The sequence below is a fragment of the Herpailurus yagouaroundi genome, unplaced genomic scaffold (genome assembly GCF_014898765.1).
Source record: "Herpailurus yagouaroundi ecotype Mexico unplaced genomic scaffold, PumYag 82152, whole genome shotgun sequence".
Taxonomy (NCBI): domain Eukaryota; kingdom Metazoa; phylum Chordata; class Mammalia; order Carnivora; family Felidae; genus Herpailurus; species Herpailurus yagouaroundi.
The window spans coordinates 1-11,492 of record NW_024421172.1 but is presented as its reverse complement, the minus strand read 5'-3'; the positions used below and the strand labels follow the sequence as shown (position 1 = coordinate 11,492).

General features: G+C 54.4%; 1 protein-coding gene and 1 long non-coding RNA gene across 3 annotated transcripts; one reads left to right on the top strand and one right to left on the bottom strand.

The window, feature by feature from the left end:
* Positions 1-610: 610 nt before the first annotated feature.
* On the top strand, positions 611-11,409 carry LOC121026336 (von Willebrand factor A domain-containing protein 5B1-like). Of its 2 annotated transcripts, XM_040469202.1 has the most exons (4): positions 611-737; positions 9,365-9,529; positions 10,813-10,965; positions 11,147-11,409. In XM_040469202.1, exons 2-4 carry the CDS (start codon positions 9,391-9,393, stop codon positions 11,149-11,151), a joined length of 297 nt encoding a protein of 98 aa, XP_040325136.1. In that variant the 5' UTR covers positions 611-737; positions 9,365-9,390; the 3' UTR covers positions 11,152-11,409. The 2 variants fall into 2 exon arrangements, with proteins under 2 accessions (XP_040325136.1, XP_040325137.1); XM_040469203.1 differs by lacking the exon at positions 611-737 and having other exon boundaries at positions 8,940-9,529.
* On the bottom strand, positions 7,563-8,812 carry LOC121026337 (uncharacterized). The gene is made up of 2 exons (XR_005788332.1): positions 8,358-8,812; positions 7,563-7,816 (listed from the first exon to the last, which is right to left on the bottom strand). It is a non-coding gene; the product is annotated as an uncharacterized LOC121026337 (long non-coding RNA).
* Positions 11,410-11,492: the final 83 nt, after the last annotated feature.

Genomic DNA, 11,492 nt, shown 5'->3' with positions numbered 1-11,492 from the left:
AGCCGTGGGTGGCTTGGGCCTCAGCCACCTGCAGGGCTGACTGCCCTGGACATCCGGACTGGCGGGACTCCAGGTCTCCCGGCAGGGTGGGAACACCGAGCACTGAGAGGCCGGGGCGCCCTCTGTCCTGATTAGCCCCGACTCCCCACCCCAACGGGAGACCACGGCTGGCTCCGGGATGGAATCCTACAGGCTTTGGGTTGAAATAGAGGGATTTCTCTCACTGTTAGCTGCTTTAAATGAACCCGTGGCCGAGGCCTATTCCCACCCCTGATACACTCTATCCTATTTATTTATTCATTCATTCGCTCACTCATTCATTCATTCATTGGGTAGATAGAGCACACGCCATCCATCCATTCAGGCCATCGCTAAGCACCCACTGTGGGCCAGACGGTGGGGGAGATAGTCCTTGCCTCCAGTGCCAGGAGATGGCAGCCTCCTGGCTGGGGCGGGTGGCGGGCGGGCGGGGGGGGCAGTTCAGGACCGTAGGTGTGGGCCCAAGGGGGGAGGTGTAGAGAAGAAGACCAGCCTGTGAGAACCCCAGAATTCTAGAAGCTTAGGACAATCAGCAGGGCCTGAGAACCCATCAACTCTGCCCCAGCTTTGAAGGGAATACTGGGGCTCATCTGTGTGTGGGGTGGTCCTTGGAGGACAGGCTCCCGGCAGGGGCATGAAAGCATAGACTTCCTAGACAGCTAGGTGACAGGAAATACGATGAGGACCCCCAGCCCAAGGTGAGTGGGCAGAGTGGCAAGGCCAGAACTGCTTGGTGGGTTCACAGTCTGTGCCTGGCCCAGGCCTGGCTGAGACCACAGAGCTGGGAAGCCCCGACCCCGTGGACACAATCTGGGGGCACCTGACCAGGGGGAAGGGGAGAGGTCTCCAGAACGGCCTTCCAGGTGGAGAAAGAAGGCCTGCATGCTGTCTCTGGAACAATATGAGCTAGGGAAGAAAGGGAACAGGGCACGTTCCGGCTCCAAGGTCAGAACCAGAGGTGGGCGCTTGGGCCGGGACCCGGGGATCTTCCCAGCTGTGTGAGCTTGGTGCCTGTGCAAGGTCACCCAGCCCAGGAAGGGAGCCTTACAAGGAGACTCTATGGAAAAAAGGCCTGGAAGAGACGCTTCCAGCCTCCTCAGGACCCACCAGCTTCCTGCCCACCACTCACAGACATCGTCTCCTTTATCTATCCAGTTTCTAAGGAAGTGGGCGCCATCATGGTCCCATTTTATAGAAGCAAAAGCTAAGGCACAAAGAGGTTAAGGGGCTCAAGGTCACACGATATATAAGCAGCAGAGCCCAGCTGAGTAACTGGCCCCAGGCCACCAGGGAGTGGCCATCTCGGACACTAACCCAGGCAATGCTCTGGATCCTAGGACCCGGCTGCTACCCCGCAAGCAAGCTCCCCCCACTTTCCAATCCCTTTCTGGCAAGTGAGCGGGAGGCCCCTCTCCTGTACCCCAGGACCCTGATGCAGGTGTTCACCAGCCTGTCATGATGACTGAAGACAAGCAGGGACCCCGCACTCTCTTCTCCCTGTTCCTTTCCCTGCACACGTCCTCACATCACATGTAAACCAACTCACGCCACCTGCTGCAGGTTCTTGATGGCCCAGAGTGTTCTCAGCCTAGAACGCTGCACGCCAGGTGATTCTGGGACCACTGGGGCCCAGACCACAGCCTCCCCAGAGGCATCTTCTGGGGCCCGCAGCTGGGGCAGGGGACTGGTATGCAGGGGCCTGCTGAGCTCATGGTGGTCAGGATCACAGCAGCAGCTTGAGAGGCATCACAGCCAGGGGAAGCCCCGTGTCCTGAAGCTCGGTCCCCCAGGCTCCTGGTGCTCCCTCCTCCTCACCCTCCCTCTCTCGCCAGCCTCTCCTGTGCTCAGCATGGACTGGGAAGCAACTGGGGAAGAAAAGGGCAGGCATTGGCTGGTGGAAGGCTGCTTGACCACCCACCCAGCCTGACCACTCACCAACATGCTTCCAGACTTCCCCTCTGCACCTCATTCCGCCCCCCCATAAAGTGAGGGTGGGTGTGAGTTTTAATGAGGATTACAAAGCACTAGAACCCGGTAGGTGCCCCATTTAGAGGCCCTCCTCTGAACTGAGCCCTGTGCAGGAAGCTAGGACACGGGCAGAGAAGGAGGTGCGCCCTGTTTGTACAGCGCTTGGGGTCAACAAGCATTAGCGACGAGCAGTTCTGGTCCGTCCAGATGAGAGATGTGCCAGACAAGTGCTCAGAGGCCGTGGAGGCCCTGAGAAGGGCGTGTCTGATGGGCCGGGATGTTGGGGTGGGGGGCTTCAGAGAGGAGGTGACAGTGAAACAGGGCTTTGAATGCTGAACAGCACTTTGAAAGGCGAAAAGAAAGCAACCATCATTCCGGGGAAAGGCCCAAGGGTGAGAAAGAACCTGGCCGGTTCAGGGCACAGTGAGAAGGTTGGCGTGGTTGAGACACAGTGATGGAGAACTCGGCAGGAGGTGACACTGGACAGAGATGGGGACCCAAATGGGGAAAAGCCCTGGGCGCAAGGCTAAGAGTTTAACCTGCCCTATCAGACGAGAGCAATGGGGAGCCATTAAGCCCAGGGGAAAAGAAGGCTGGTGTGTGTGTGTGTGTGTGTGTGTGTGCACCCGAGGTGACAGAGTGAACTGGAAGGGAGGGTAGAGATGGTCCAGGGCAGAATAAGGAAGCAGCAGCGGTAGAAATGGAGGGGAGAGGAGGCTGGCAAGAGACGCATGGAGAGAGATGGCCCAGCCCAGGAGAAGGTTAAGCAGGAGGCAGTGCAGCCACGAGGCTAAGCGCATGGCTCTGCAGTCCTTCTGCCTGGGTTCAGCTCTCAGCCCCCTTACCTTCTGGCTGTGTGGCCTTGGACAGTCTACCTCGCCTCTCTGAGATTGGTGTTTTCATCTATAAAATGGGGATACTAAGCGTATACCTACCGCTGAGGGCTGTTGCCAAATTTTATATAAAAAGTCCATGGAGTAATGTTTCATTCATTCAAAAACAAATATATTTATTGAGCATCTACGATACCCAGGCATTATTCTCTTGGTCGTGGATGCAGCAGTGAACGGACTGAAACAAAACCCTCGCCCTCATTGGGGATTACACCCTGGAGAGCTGGGGAGACATGTCGAATGAGACTATTAATAAGAAGAATATACAGTATGGTGATTAAGTGCTAAGGAGAACGCAAGGAAAAGAGGGCTCAGACGTGCCAAGATTTGGAGGTTTTTAGAACAACCTATGTGGCTGCCTGCGTGGTTTTGGAGATGGGGCACACATGGGTGGTATGTCAAGCTCAAGGTGTGGGAGTGGAAGTCACCAGCTGAGCTGGAGCAGAAGCAAAGGTTACTGAGGTGCAGGGGTCCGGAGATAAAAGGGCCGGGAGATGCACCACACCTGTGGGTGTTAAAGTCACCTGGTTGATGGCAGGGTTTGGGGAGCAGAGGAAGATGGGAGCCAGGTGCCAAGTGTTTGCTAAAAGAAGGGAGAAATCAGGACCTTGGGAATGGCAAGCAATGGGCAGGTACGGAGTCAAAAGGCAACAGTGCCCCCAACCACCACCATGGAGAAGGGGTTTTATAGGCAGAAGCAAAATGGTGGTTTTGGAGCAGCGGCTGAGGCCAAGGAGGCCACCGTCCCACCCTTGACACTGAGGGGTGACAAGGAGTAGGCAGTCCTTCCCGTCTAGGGCGCTGCAGGGGAAGCCCGGTCCTTGGCCAAGGACTCTGAGAAAATCCCAGGAGAGCCCCAGAATACAGGGGGCCTGCTGGCTCCAGACTGGTAGCCGCAGAAGGCACTGTGGTGGGCTTGAGGGATGCGAGGTGGCCAGAGGCTGGCTCAGGGACACAGGATAGCAGCGTCCACTATGGACCGATGGGTGAGCTCCAAGATGGCAGGACCTTGGTGCCAACGAGGGTGTATCTGGGGCCCTGATATAAACACTGAGATGAGAGTCTAATGGATTTAGCATCAATATCTTCTCTGAGGTGCTGCTCTGGGCCTGGTGGTCAGAAGACATCTCTCCCTCAGCTGGGAGAGCTGAGGAACCCCGAAATGGCCAGCCTGACATTATGACTACGTGTTGATTGATCCATTCAACAAATATTTATTCACCACCTACCATTGCTGCAAGCACTATTCAAGACACTTGGGATATATCAGTGAGAAAAACAGACCCCAATCCTTGCCTTTGTGCAGGGGAAGTAGATTATAAGCAGCAAACGTAATGCACAGATTGTATTACATCGTATTATAGTGGTGCATGCTACGGGAAATATAAATGAAACGTAGGTTGAGGGATTGAACGTGAAGACGGACGAACAGGTCGCCAGTCTAAGGGTAAGCTTCCACGAACAAGTCCCCTTTGAGCAAAGACTTGAAAGAGCGAAGGAACGAGCCACGAGAATGCCTAAGGGAAAGCATTCCTGGGTGTGGAACAGCCGTTGCAAAAGAGCAAAGCCAGGAGCAGAGCTGGAAGGATGTCATATCTTCAATGGGAAGAAGGAAGCAGGCCTGGGGGGCCTGGAGGCATGCGGGGAGCCATCAAGAGGGCTGTGCCATCGAGTCACGTGACTGGATCACGGCTTCAAGGCATCACTCTGTCTGCTCCACTGGGGATAGACTATTGGACTACGAGAAGGTGGCAGCAGGGGAAGGCAACAAGAAGGGGTCAGATTGTGAGTCTGTTGGCTTGCAGCTTTATTTAATATGTGTCTCTCCCATTAATTTATGTCTCACACCTGGCTTGTCTCCCACGGTCTCCCTGGCACCTGGGTGATCACTGAAAGTTCGTGTCCTTGGGAAGCAGCCGACGTTCATTCATTCATTTCCCTGCATAAATATTTATTGAGCACCTAGTATGTGCCAGGCATGGTACTGGGTACTTTTCATACATTACTCAATGTAATCTTCATGGTGCTGGTGAGGTGCCAGCCAGGGGCCCCTCTGCTCGCCTGGTTTTGCAGATGAGGGAGCTGGCATCCAGGGAATAAAAGGCACCCACTTGGGGCAGGGTAGCAGTCGGTTATGCACCAGGAGTCACGTCTAGGCTTGTCTGGCTCCAGAGAGGCCTGCCCGAAGGACAGGGATCACTGGAGATTTACAGGTTCTAGACCACCAGGAAACAGTCTTGGTGTTCAACCGTCACACCGGGAACCTCCCATACCCCGGATGTGTCCTATGACCTGGCGGTCACTCGAGGCCCAGATTGGGAGGATTGCCTCTCCAGGCCCCCCCCCCCCAACTCATGTGCAGAAGCAAGCACATCTCTCTTCAGGCCACAGTGTCCTCATCTGCAGAACAGCAATGTACCTCCTACATGGCTCTGAGGATTGAATGATGTACGTGCCCAGCAATTTCGATGTCCGACAGATCTCCCCGCCACGAGATTCTAAGCTCCTTTTTTTTCACAATTGTAATTATTTTTTATTTTGTTTTTTTCCTAATATAATTTATCACCAAGTTTAGCTAACATACGGTGTATACAGTGTGCTCTTGGCTTCGGGAATAGATTCCACTTGTTGGGACGAGCCCTGGGTGTTGTATCGTAAGCGCTGAATCGTGGGAATCTAAGCTCCTTAAGGACAGAGCTGTGTCTCATGTGCCCCCAGTGGCTAATTCGGGGCCTTGAATACAACAAGTGCTTATTAATGCTGGATGAATTCATGAAAAATACGCATTGTTTAGGCCCCAAGGAATCTCAAGTTCTCTCTTCCTGAGAAGAGAAGGTATTGATATTGTTAAAGGGGTGAGTTCCGAGTGAGTCTGCCCCCTGTTATCACCATCACTGTCATCCAAGCCTCCCTTCCAGGGCAAGGTGCCCCCGGGACGGGCACCAGGGACTGTGTGGGAAGATGTCCTTGGCCAAACTCCACCCCAGGATGGACTGAAGCTGAAATCCAAGTATTCTGGCCAGGAGGGAACCGGGCTGAGGAGGAGGAGGGAGGGAGTGTGGGTGGCAGCTGAGACAGCTCAGGAAATGAACTCCGCCACCTTGTTCTACCCCTGGGAGTGGCGAGGCTTTGCTCAGGCCACCAGGACAGAGAACATTCCTGAGAGAGGGTGGCTGGGGGTCCAGCAGCTCCCTCCTGGCTCCTTATCTGCCTCCTGCCGTCAGTCAGCCTGCCTCGATAAGGCGGGGCTGAGAGGCGTCTGGGCCGGAACCACAAGAGAGAACATAATTATAAAGACGCTGCTGCGGGGCAGAGAGGGCAGGAGCCCCGGAGGAGCCACGCAGGGCCATGAGGAAGGCTTGCAGGGGAAGACTTCCCTTCCTTGGGAAAAGGCAGCGCAGTAGCACGCGTTGATCGGGCTTTGCTTGGCTCGCGCTCCACACGGAGGAAAACCTGCCTTGAACTTGACCTCAAATTTGTATTCCCCACCCTTTGACTTTGCTTCCCTGCCGGAGTCCAGCTCCTGCAGGTCCAGGGGTTCCCGAAGGATGAATGGCGTCAGCGAAAAAGTGAAAATAAAATAAAACAAAAATAAAAGTGGACACAGACCACAGCAGTGTGTTGGACTGGCCGCTTTATCGTGGCAAACGTGGCATTATGTTTGCTAGCAATTTCCTTGTAGTGTGCGTCATCTATGTTTTCTGGGCTTTACCTAATTCTAAAATGTCCCTGTGTGTAATCACCCTTTAAGGAATAACATGGTTATTTTCTCATAACGCTCCCTCCTGCCCTTTGCTTATTGATTAATTTCTTACATTATTTTCATGACGTATCTACATTTATCTGTAATCTATAAAGCATTTGCTTTGCTGTTTTCATGAAAGGTCATCTATCTCTCAACATCTCAAGTGGGACAGTTACAGGGACATGACCTCTTAGTTGTTTCCCTGAACCACTTGTGGTTTGAGGAACAAAAGTGTTCGCCTCGGTCTGAGGTGCCAGGAGGGGGCCAAGAGGGCCTTAGGAACCCACGCCTTAGGGCGTTCTCAGAGAGACCATGCACCTAGGAACTTATGAACCATTCTGCACCTTAACCAACTAGGTTCAATCATCATCTGGAATGCCTGCTGGGGGCCAAGTGGGCCTAGGGGTTGGAGTAATTTGTGCCCATAGATATGCTCCTTTGTTGCCGGAGTGGGGCTTTCAACTCCATTTGTCTCTCCTTGGCTGGGAGATATATGGGGCTATCCTTCCTTTAGGTAGAGGAGTCTTTACAGGGGGTGGCAAGGGTTAAATGCAGGGCCGTGCAATTTCCTTGCGGAACCTTATTTTCTTTCCCCAGTAGTTCTTTTCCCAGGGGGCCTGTCGAGGGCAACTCCCCCAACAGACAATTCCCCAGGTTCTTTTATTTAAGGCCAAATTACATAAAAGCGGGAGGACAAGAAGCTTCACTGTCAGCGGGCCACCGTGCAGTCCCGATCCGTCCACCGCCCGGGCCCTGCCGTCAGGCTGGTTGGAGAGCTCGGCTTCTGGCACTTCCCGTTCCCACCCCACCCTTCAAGCCCAGGGATTACCCAGGAGGGTCCTGGGAGCCCAGTAGATAATGGACACATCATTGCCCCGTGAAGTGCTCGGTCCTTCGCGATGGAGTGACGACAGTCATCCGTTCTCATATCGGTTTAATCAGCACTGAGGGTACAATAGGAAGCACAAAGAGACACGGCCTATCCCTCCAGGAGCACACACTGTAAATGGGATGACAGACAGCAACAAAATAACCTCACACAACAAAATGTATCCCTGCAAATGAATACATTTGCTCTCACGGAAAGAGACTTGTCTCTGCGGAGGCAGACGAATGAAGGATGCTGGGCACAGGTGGTGTCACTTCCCTGCGGGGCAACCCTCCGTTGACACTGAAGGACAAGAAGGAGGTGACTAGTTTTTTTTTTTTATTTTTTTTTTAATTTTAAAATTTTTTTCAACGTTTTTTATTTATTTTTGGGACAGAGAGAGACAGAGCATGAACGGGGGAGGGGCAGAGAGAGAGGGAGACACAGAATCGGAAACAGGCTCCAGGCTCCGAGCCATCAGCCCAGAGCCTGACGCGGGGCTCGAACTCACGGACCGCGAGATCGTGACCTGGCTGAAGTCGGACGCTTAACCGACTGCACCACCCAGGCGCCCCTTTTTTAAATTTTTTTAATGTTTATTTATTTTTGAGAGAGGGAGAGAGGGGCAGAGAGAGAGGGAGACACAATTCCAAGCAGGCTCCAGGCTCCAAGCCCAAGGCGGGGCTCAAACCCACAGACCGCAAGATCTTGACCGGAGCCGAAGTCAGAGGCTTAACTGACTGAGCCACCCAAGTGCCCCAGGAGGTTACTAGTTTAAAGTGGGTGGTGGGGTGAACCTTCCAGGGGGTGAACAGCAGAACAAAGGTGGGAGGTCACAGGATACCTCTGAGGAATGGACTGGAAGCCTGGGAGAGTCCCAAAGGCTGGGTGCGGACGTGGTGCCTGACCAGCGGGAGAGGCCGGCAGGGCCAGACTGCACAGGCCCTAGGCAGGCTTAAGGGTTTCGGTCTCTGCCCCAGGAGCAGGGTGGTGGGGGAAAGAGACCAAACCAACTGGTGCTTTGCTATGGGGGCATGGCCACTGAGTAGAGAAATGGCTGCAGGGGGCGGTGACAGCAGATTCAAGAGGCCAATGGGGCACCTCGGTCCAGACAGACGCGGTGGTGGCTGGAATGAGGGTGCAGGTGTCAGGGAGGGGAAGGCACAATGGATGCCACCGCTTTTCCAGAGGTAAATCACAAGCCTTGGCCATGGCCTAGGGGATGGGGGGTGCTGAAAAAGAGGTGCCAGGAATCACTCCCAGGCTTTTGACCTGCACACCTGGAGGGATGGTGGCCCCTTTCACCTGAGCTCTTTTGGGGGTGCTCCTCACTCCCCTCACAACCCCGGGCTGCTGGTGGTGGGCAGATTCATTTCAGACGCCCCCTGAAATCAGAGAAGGAGGGATGCGGTGAGCGATTTCAGTTCCCTCATGCTGCACAGGAAGCAGCCTCAGCTCAGAGATTATGGGACTGACATAGGGATGGGGTCAGAGCCCAAGGCCCCAGACTCCCATCCAGAGTTAGGGGAGCACCGTCTGCCGGGGAGGATTCCAGCTTGGCCGTGAGCCTGCTTGGACTCCAGCCCCGATTGTGCCCCATCTCGCTGAGTAAGCCCAAGTGGGTCACCTGTCTTCAGGCCTCAGTTTCCCTGCTGTGACATGGAGGGAAATGAAATTCCCACTTCTCTCAGGGGTGCTTGAGAGATAGCAGGGGTCACTACCCGGGAAGAGTGTGGGGAACATGGAGAGAACAGTGTGCTGGCCGCCTGTGGGGATTGAAGTGGAGAACTGGTTTGGGAAGGGATGGGGGTGGGGTTTCCCCACTGCCTGTCCTTCCTGTCTCTCTTGCAGGGTCTGAAGGCTGAGTAGCCAGCGGGATGCCTGGGCTGCTGAACCAGCTCACAGGGGCAGCCCTGCCCCTCACCGCCTCCGATGTCACCTCCTTCGTCAGTGGCTACGCCCTGGGGCTGACGGCCTCTCTCACCTATGGCAACCTGGAAGCCCAGCCCTTTCAAGGTGAGGACCCCTGTTACGGCTGCCCCAGGGCCACCCTGCTCTCAACGTTTTTTCCTCATTTTGACACACACAAGCGGATGGATGTAGGGCAAGTCATGTAACTTCTCCGAGTCTCGGTTTCCCCATCTGAGAAATAAGAATGGCATTTCTGCCCCCAGAGGCCTCAGAGCCAGTAGCAAATCAGGTCGGGCTTTGGGCTCAGCCCCCACCAGCTGTCCCAGGACTGCCTGTGTCCCACACGGGCGTGCCCACCTGCATCAAATGGCCAGACCCAACTTTCTCAGGGAGCCCCACAGCAGGAGAGTCGTCAAGACGCCATGCAAACCCAGGAGCTCCCACTCTTAGGCGTGGCTCACCCTGGTCATCTGTTTAGGAAAATCTCCAGAGGGTGACAAAACAGAACTTGCTGGGGACCCAGGAGACTAAACGACGGGCCAATGTCAGGATGGTCCTTTGGCATGCCACATGCGGGAAGAACCAGCCTCTGCCCATTTCGTAGATGAGGAAACTGAGGCTCAGAGGGATGGGAGCCGGGGTGGGCTCACCATCAGCCAGGCATTGAGCCGCCCTGGTGTTCGTGGCCACGTTAAATGAGATAGAGCCTTGATCCCTCTACTGAGTCAGAATCTGCCTTTTAACAAGACCCCCAAGGTGACTCATGTGCTTTTAGAGTCTGGGAGGCACTAAGGTCTAAACACACGGGGCACACACTCTGGGGCACATAGCTCAATAAATGGTGGCTACTTTTTCCATTTGCATGAAAACCTCATGAGTTTGGCTCTACTGAGCCCATTTTACAGATGGGGCTGGGAGGCTTAGAGAAGCTAAGTGTCTTATCCAAAATCACCAGGTGAGGAGAGGTGGTAGGGACTGGATTAGAACCTTAGTTCTAAGGTTCTTCTTCCTCCAATGTCCCAGCATGCAGAATAGGTCACATAAAAATCCAGGTTTCCACTGTGTCTTGAAAACTCAAAAGCCCTGGCCACATGGGTCTCATGTGCCTGCACGGTCAGCTGGGACAGGGGAGCAGATGTCCCTTTTCCAGTCACCCCACTGTTCCCACAGTTCCTCTGCTGCACTTGCCTGCTGGCTCCAGAGCCACAAGGTCCCAGCCAGAGCCCTCTGGCACCCTCTCTGTGACAGTGAGAACCAACCATGGGTCTGGCAGGTCAAAGGCTTGGGTGCCCTCCGTGATGCTGATGCAGGGTGGGGCTGGGACCCTCCGTGATGCTGATGCAGGGTGGGGCGGGGACCCTCTGTGATGCTGGGCCCTTCCCTGGCAGGCCTCTTTGTGTACCCACTGGATGAATACACCACAGTGATCGGCTTTGAGGCAGTCATTGCCGACCGTGTCGTGACAGTACAGATCAAGGACAAAGCCAAGATGGAGAGCAGCCACTTTGATGGCACCCGCATCCGAGGCACAAATGTCACAGGTGAGGAGGACGGAAAGGCCGTGGCAGGGCCTGGGTCTGGCTGGGGTCTCAAGCAGTCTGAAAGGACAACAGTGGGATAGGGTAGAGAGAGCACTAAACTAGGAGTCAGGAGTCCTGTGTGCCCTCAGGCTAATAATTTACTTCTCTGAACCTCATTCCTGTTCTCTCACCTCAAAAGCAGGGTGAGGATCAAAGGAGGCGACAAAAGCATTGCTAAGTTGCCTCTGTAGAGCAGAACAGCGTGTCCATTAAGCTCAGAGGTTGTGGAATGAATCACACCAGGGTTTGACTCCCCATCCTGTTGCAAATGGTATGGGCTTAAAGAAAAAATTACACTTCATCCGTAAAATGGAACAAATAATCGTACGCATCCAAAGCCGAACAGAGACGTGATTGTGGAGATGGCAGTCTCTGGTACAGAGTAAGTACCCAAATCATGGCTGCGGATGCCTGCGATTGAGGATACTGAGGCACAGAGAGGGCCCACACAGCCTCCCTGTGCCATCTGAGGGGACAGCGTGAGTGCG